This window comes from Fukomys damarensis, unplaced genomic scaffold (assembly GCF_012274545.1).
Source record: "Fukomys damarensis isolate Sample0158 unplaced genomic scaffold, DMR_v1.0_HiC HiC_scaffold_19, whole genome shotgun sequence".
In the NCBI taxonomy this organism is placed as follows: Eukaryota; Metazoa; Chordata; class Mammalia; order Rodentia; family Bathyergidae; genus Fukomys; species Fukomys damarensis.
The window spans coordinates 25988399-25996558 of NW_022900931.1; the positions used below are offsets into that span (position 1 = coordinate 25988399).

The following is an 8160-nucleotide window of genomic DNA, read 5'->3' on the forward strand; positions in this document are numbered from 1 at the left end:
TTTTTTTTTTTTTTTTTTTTTTTTTTTTGGCATCGGGGATCGAACTCAGGTCCTTGCGCTTATGAGGCAGGTGGCGGAACCACTGAGCCAAATCCGTGGCCCTGTTTCTGTTGTTTTACCCCTAGCCCTTTTAAAATTTTCTCCCTGAGGATAAAATCACTGAACTGAGGTGATATTTATTGTATGCAGTGTTCTGGTCAGTCTTATATTTTGTTATATAACCACGAATCTAGTATATAAAGACAAAAGTGGCAAATTAATAGTTAGCACAGTTTGGGCCAGGGATATGGCTCAGTGGTTTCGCCTTCTGCCTCATAAGCACAAGGTCCTGAGTTCAATCCCTGGTACAAAAAAAAAAAAAAGTTACCACAGTTTGTCATTTTCTGGGCTGTGTTTGACATTGTTTTTATTGCTGAGTGTACTACTTTAGCCAAGGTAACAAATGGTTGTAATCAGTTGTTCTTCCTGGTATCCCAAAACTGAGATTACCTAAGGGTCCTAAACAATGCTATAGGACAGTGTCAGAGAACCAAGGTCTAGGTCAAATAGAAACCTTTCATGCCTAATAAATCAAAGATATAGGATCTTGCAATAGACTCAAAACCCAAAAGCTAGCTACACCTGGAAGACATCTCTGAGAAGTAGTAATTTCCTAACGGTTCTAAGTACTAGCAATAAAGCCACTTGTAATAGGAATCTACAAACATCCATTCAGGAATTAAATGAGAGAGAGAGAGAGAGAAAAGAAAGAAAAAAGAAAATGAGAAGACACTTAAGCATGATGCAGCTCCAAACTTCCAGCTCACCAAAGGCAAACCCAGGGACAGTGAAGTGGAACACCTTGAAACTCAGCCACCAAAGCAGATAAATGAGGCTCTAGAAAAAATCAAAGCACAAATAGTTTCTCAGATAACTACAGATGGTGACCATAATGAGAGACATGCTTAGTGACTCTACAGCAGATACAGATTAAAAAATAGAGGAGCTTAGGAAAATGATGGAAACTATGAACACTAAATAGTGAAAAGAAATAATGGAATCCATGAAACAGATGCAAACAGCTACCCAGGAGATTAAAAATTGCAGAAGAATAAGAATTAGAATATACGCAGCAGAATGAGCTAATGTGAGGACAGAATGTCAGATATAGGAGACAGGAAAGCAAGATTTTTTAAAAATAGTAAGGTACCACACACACACAAAAAAAACCCAATCCAACAGCTACTAGATGATGCAGAGAACAATAACATGAGATCAACCTGAGTCAATGAAAAAACAGGAGATATAGTGCAAATGACATAAAAAACCTGTACATAGAAGTAATGGCAGAAAACTTCCCAAGCAGAGAAAAAGAATTTGACATACAGATAAGTGAAACATATAGAACTTTAATTACCAATGATTTAAAAAAAATCTAGCCGGGTATGGTGGCGCACACCTGTAATCCCAGCACTTGGGAGGCGGAGGCAAGAGGATTGCTGTGAGTTTGAGACCAGCCTGAGCTATATACATAGTGAGTTCCAGGTCAGTCTCAACTACATAGTGAGACCCTATCTCAAAAAAAAAACAAACAAAAGCTGGGCATGGTGGCATACGCCTGTAATCCCAGCACTCAGGAGGTTGAGGCAGGAGGATCACTGTGAGTTCGAGACCAGCCTGAGCTACATAGTGAATTCCAGGTCAGTCTCACTACATAGTGAGACCCTGTCTCAAAACAAACAAACAAAAATATATACCAAGATACATAATAGTCAACATTTTAGATATTCAGCACAAGAGCAGGATATTTAAAGCTATTACAGAAAAGAAACAAGTCATCTGTAAAGGAAATCCCATCAGAATCACAGCAGACTTCTCAACACAAACCTCGTCAAGAACAGCTTGGAGTGAAGTATTTCAAGCCCTGAAGGAAAACCTCCTCCAACCAGATTGATGTACCCCACAAAACTATCTTTCAAAATTGGTAGAGATATAAGATTTCCATAAAAGAGGACACCTGAAGAAATTTATAACCGCCAAACCAGCACTCCAAAATGTTCTAAAGGACAGTCTAGAAAGAGATTACAACTCCATTATCCCCAAGAGAATGAATCCACCAGCCCAAGCAGGCAGGTGAGGAGAAAAGGCAACCAGCAACAGGAAAATAGCATGACAAAGTCAAGTCAATATATATCACTTATAACCATCAATGTAAATAGTGTCAATTCACTGATCAAAAGAGACCAGGGCCAGGGATTTAGCACAGTGGTTCCACTGCCTGCCTCACAAGCACAAGGTCCCAAGTTTGATCCCAGTACAAAAAAAAAAAAAAAAAAAAAAAAAAAAAAAAAAAAAAGAAAGAAAAGAAAGAAAGAAAAGAAATAGACTGGTAGAATGGATCAAGAAGCAAGATCCAACAATATGCTTCATTCAAGAAACACATTTAATTCAAACTCCTACACTGAAAGTCATAGGATGGAAAAAACTCCATGTGGTAGGAAACTGGAAAAAAAGCAAGGGTTAGCTGTTCTATTTGCTGACAAAGTGGATTTCAAGCCAAGACTGATTAAGAGAGATGAAGAAGGTCACTTCATCCTTGTGATGGGAACAATCGAAGAGCAAGAGATTAAATCATAAGTATATATATGCACCAGATAGCATACCTAACCATAAAAAATATTACTGGACATGAAAAATCAAATAGGCATTAATACTGGGGGACCTTACCCCCACTGTCACAATAGATCAAGTAGAGAGAAAAAAATTTTTAAAATTAGAACTGACGGGCTGGGGATTTAGCTCAGTAGCTTTGCTGCCTGCCTCACAAGTAGAGAGACCCGAGTTCTATCCCTGGTACCAAAAAACAAAAAAACAAAACAAAATAAAAATTAGAACTGAACTAAACTTTTGAACAAATGGACTTAATAGATGTCAACAGAGTGTTCCACCCTACATCAGAATACACATTCTTCTCAGCTGCACATGGGAAATTAGGTCATAGAATATGCTTAAGTAAATGCAAAGGAATTGAAGTTGTTTTGTGCATATTATCAGACCATAATGCAATGAAGTTGGAAATCAATGGCAAATTATCCACAAGAACTTCACAAACACATGAAAATTAAATAACACCCTCCTGAAGAACCAATGGGTCACAGGTGAAATTAAGAAGAAATTAGACAGTTGTTTCTATGATTAAATGATAACTCCAGTACAATATACTAGAACTTATGGAATGCAATGACACTTGTCCTATGAGACAAGTTTATAGCAGTGAATTCCCATATCAGAAAAACAGAGTGAGCTCAACCCAATGTTGAACCTGAAACTTCTAGAATAAGAAGAGCAAATCAAGCACAAAGCTTGTACAAGGGAGGAAAAAGATCAGAGCAGAAATTAATGCAATGGAGACTAAGAAAATAATACAAAGAATCAGTGAATCCAAGGTTCTTTGAAAGATTAAATAAAATTAAATAAAATTTCCAGGGATTTAGCTCAGTGGTGCCACATCTGCCTTGTAAGTGCAAGGTCCTGAGTTCAAACACCAGTACCCCCCCAAGAGAGAGAGAGATTAAATAAAATTGATAAACCTTTAGTCAACCTGACCAAAAAAGGAAAAAAAATCCAAAAATTAATTTGGAACCAGAAGACACCTAGACTAGCAAAACCAATTCTAGGCAACAAAGAACAAAGACATGACAGGAGGTATCACAATCCCCAACACGAAACTACTACAAATCCACTGTGATAAAGACAGCATGGTACTGGCAAAGAAACAGATCCAAGGATCAGTGGATAGATTAGAAGGTGCAGACACTACTGCAAACATACTCAGCCACCTCATCTTTGACAGAGGAGCCAACCACCCTCACTAAAGGAAAGATAGCCTCTTTAATAAATGGTGCTGGAAAAACTTGGATTTCACCCTGCCAAAACATAAAACTAGACCCATATCTTTCACCATGCATTCAACTAAAATTGAAGTGGATCAAAGATCTAAATATTAAACACTAAACTTGCTGGAAGATAAGTAGACACTGACACAAGAAAAGACTATGAACAAATCCTCAGTAGCTTGGGAACTAGCACAAAGAATGAACAACTGAGATCTCATCTTATTAAAAAGCTTCTGTGCTGTAAAAGAAACTTACCAACAGAGCTAAGAGACAACTTACATGTGGGAAAAAATTTTTACCAGCTGTTCCTCAAAGGACTACTATCTAGAATATATAAAGAAGTGCTGGGGATTTAGCTCAGTGGTTCTACCACCTGCTTTGCAAGCACAAGGTCCCAAGTTCAATCCCCGGTTACCAAATAATAATAATAATAACCCTAACCCTAATAATAATATATAAAGAACCTAAAAAACCAGACCTCCCCAAATTTAAAGACCCAATTCAAAAATGGGCATCTAAACCGGGCGTGGTGGCACATGCCAGTAATCCCAGCTCTTGGAAGGCTGAAGCAGGAGGATCGCTGTGAGTTCGAGACCAGCCTGGGATACATAGTGAGTCCAGGTCAGTCTCAACTACATAGTGAGACCCTGTCTCAAAAAGAAAAAAATGGGCATCTGAAATAAACAGATATTTCTCAAACGAAGTAAAAGCAGAAAACATGAAAAAATATTGAACATCACTGGTCATTTGAGAGATGCAGGTGAAAACAACACTGAGATTCCACCTCACTCCAGAAAGAATGGCTGCTATCAAGAAATCAACCAGCAATAAATGTTGGTGGGTTTGTGGGAAGAAAGGAACCCTTCTCCATTGTTGGTAGGAATGCAGACTGGTACAACCACTGTGGAAATCAATATGGAGATACCTCAAAGAACTAGGATTAGAGGATCCCTTTGACCCAGCTATCACTCTGCTGGGCATCTTTCCAAAGGAATCAAAAGAATCATACCACAGTGATATATGTGCACCCATGTTTATAGTGGCACAGTCTGTAATAGCTAAAACTTGGAAACAGCCCAGATGTCCGTCAACTAGAGAGTGGATAAAGAAGATGTGGGGTTTTTTTTTATAGACTGGAGTACTACTCAGTCACGAAGAATGAGCAATTAGAGACATTCTTACTTAAATTGAGGCGATACTCTTAAGTGAAATAAGTAGGACACATGTATAAATACCGAATAATTTCTCTGGTGTGAGAAACTGAAAGTAAATAAGGATCAAAATGTATAATAGAGGGCATGGGATTTAGTTCAGCGGTTTGGTGGCCTGCCTTGCAAGTGCAAAGACCCGAGTTCAATCCCTGGTACCCCCCCCAAAAAAAGTGTATAATAGATAATATGAAATAGGAAGAAAAGGTCTAAAGGGGAAGGGGAACTGAAGGTGGGAAAAAGGAAAAAATTGAAACAAAGTCTTTAAAAATAGAGAGGGGTGGGAGGGGTTGAAGGGAGGGTAGGGAAATGAGGGAAAAAGAATCGAGATATATCATGTAAAGGTACAAATTCTCAATGATGAATGTCATATTATATACCTAAAATGTACCAATAAACTTAATGGAAAAGAAAAAGGCCAGGGATTTAGCTCAGTGGTGCTGTGCTTGCCTTTCAAGCACAAGGTCCTGACTTTGATTCCTAGTACCCAAAAAGCAAAACAAAAAAACAAAACTAAGGGCTGGGGATTTAGCTCAGTGGTTCTGCTGCCTGCCTCACAGCACAAGAACCTGAGTTTGATACCTAGTACAAAAAACAAAAAAACTAAGAGGCCGGGGCCGGGGATTTAGCTCAGTGGTTCTACTGCCTCACAAGCTCAAGGTCCCAAATTCAATCCCCAGTAACAGAAAAACAAAAAGCAAAACTAGCAGATCATCAGTTCCTACTTTGAGAACCTGTATTCTAATAAGATGGAAAGCACAGAGAAATGGACAGATTCCTGCATACATATGAGTTACCAAAGCTGATTCAAGAAGATATAAAAATTCGAAATAAACCAGTACCAGTCAATGAAATTCAAGATGTAATTAAAAACCTACCAACAAAGAAAAGCCCAGGCCCTGATGGATTCACTGCTGAATTCTGCAAGAAATTCAGGGAAGACCTTATGCTGATACTTCTCAGATGCTTTAATGAAATTGAAAGGGGAGCGAGCATTACCCTAATACCACAACCAGAGAAGGATCCAACCAAAAAAGAGAACTACAAGGCCAATGTCCCTAATGAACATAGATACAGAAATCCTCAGTAAGATACTGGCAAACACAATGCAGCGAACCACACACACAGAAGGGGCTGGTAGCTGAGTTGAGTGGCCATGCCTCATCTTATGCCTGGAGCCCTAGATCTAGAGAGGGGCCTGGGGGCCCTTTCTGTCACTCCTCTGGATTTATAGATGGATGTCGAGGCCCAGAGAAGCAAGAAATTCACACACTGCCACACAGCGATTCTTTTGCCTCTGCTAAAGTTTCTGTGCCCAGAAGGACCATGATGTTTGGACTGCTCATAATTGGGTGATTCTGGGCTGGGGATTTAACTCAGTGGTTCTGCCTCTTGCCTCGTAAGTGTGAGGACTTGAGTTCGATCCCCGGTACCAGTCAAGCGCTCAATCACAGGTGTACTGGACCCTTGACCACCCCACTCCATTTTCATTCTTCAGTCCCCTTCTCTGCACACTGACAGTAGGCAGCTGTTTTGATTCTTCCAGACGCCTGGCTTCTTCCCAGTGACCTGTGCCAGAGTTGGGAGCAGACTGGCCTGCTCTCAGAGAGGAAGCATTCCCCAGGGACCTGCCTGCCTCCCTCTGGCACTGTGTCATGGGTACCTTCTGGGAGCACGTGACTTGCCTGGCTTCTGCTGATCCCCTCTCCCTGCCCCTGGCTTAGGTTTGCGACACTGACTACATCCAGTACCCAAATTACTGTTCCTTCAAAAGCCAGCAGTGCCTGATGAAACACCGGAACCGGAAGGTGAGCCCCTCCACCTGTTCCCACCTTCTTCCAGTTGGTCAGGGCTGTGGGAGGCAGTACTTTCCTTGCATGTTGGGGCAGATCCTTCCACAGAGGCAGCCTCTGCTGTTGCAGTCCTGAAGTAAGAGGTCTCCCAGGCAGCAAGGCCAAGAGGACTTCTGCTGCCCAGAGGCGGGAAGGCCCCGAGGGCACAGCAGGTAGAACCCTCAGCAGGACAGGAACTGAATCTGGTGTTTCTGTCTGACCTGTTCTTACTCACCAGGTAGCTTAGGATCAGTCACTTCCCCTCTGAGCCTCAGCTCCTCATCTCCTGTTGAGAAGGGGCTGGGCCATTTGCTGTCTCCTCCAAGTTTCCTTTTCTCTTCACTGCCCGCACCTCCTGCCCTCATGCTGTGGGCGTTTGGCTTGGGACACTGACCACAGCTCCATCCCTTCCCAGGTGTCCCGCATGCGGTGCATGCAGAATGAAACCTACAACGTGCTGAGCCCAAGCAAAGGGGAGGACCTCGTGCTTCGGTGGAGCCAGGAGTTCAGCACATTGGCTCTAAGCCACTTTGGATGAGCTGGGCCCACCCTGTCCCCACCCTGCCGACCTTCCACTTTCTTGTCCACTGCTCTGAAACCTTTGTCGCTTGCTTCTGTGCTGCCCCTCCTGGGTCTCTTCTAGCTCATGTTTTCCCTGGGCTGGGGTAGCAGTGCCACAGCTCCCTGAGGGGAGCTCACCTGAATTCGTGAATGTTGTTATATAAAGTGATGATTTTCTGCCCGTGTGGCCTGTTGTGGTTTGAGCTCCGTCCCTGGCACTGCTGCCCCACCTGCCCCACACCCAGGCACTGGTCCTGTCTCCAGGGTGTAGGGTTGCCTGCAGATGAGCAGGCAGCGTAGGGAGGGTCTGGGGAAGGGGCTGGGGAAGAGCCCTGTGCTGGGAGGTGGGAAACCAATAGTGGGAGAGCTGGTCTGAGGGAGGCATCTGGATGAGTGCAGGGCGAAGGCCAGAGGTGGAGTAGGGAGTGGCTGGTGCTTCACCAGGAGGGAGGGTCTGGAAGTTCAGCCTGGAGCTTGGACTGGCCAGACCCAGAGTGAGGAGGCATTGCATCCTGACAAATGCTGAGGACGTGCACTGAGCTGCAACTACAAATGGCCTTCAAGAGGTTGGCACTTCCCAAAGTGCTTCCTGGGAGAAGCTTAGAATTTCTATCTTTATAAACTCAACAGTAATTAACGGCAGGAAAAAAAGCTTATTTATTATGGAAAAATTTAGCCATGCAC

The 8160-nt window shown here is 42.5% G+C and overlaps 1 protein-coding gene across 2 annotated transcripts in view; it reads left to right on the forward strand.

Moving 5' to 3' along the window:
• The window catches only part of Acrbp (acrosin binding protein), a 14460-nt gene extending 6784 nt beyond the window's left edge, over positions 1 to 7676 (forward strand). For both annotated transcript variants that reach the window (XM_010611637.3, XM_010611638.3), the window contains 2 exons: positions 6808 to 6891; positions 7331 to 7676. In XM_010611637.3, the coding sequence (XP_010609939.1) occupies positions 6808 to 6891; positions 7331 to 7453 (207 nt within the window). In that variant the 3' untranslated portion in view covers positions 7454 to 7676. The remainder of the gene's footprint in view (positions 1 to 6807; positions 6892 to 7330) is intronic.
• Positions 7677 to 8160: the final 484 nt, after the last annotated feature.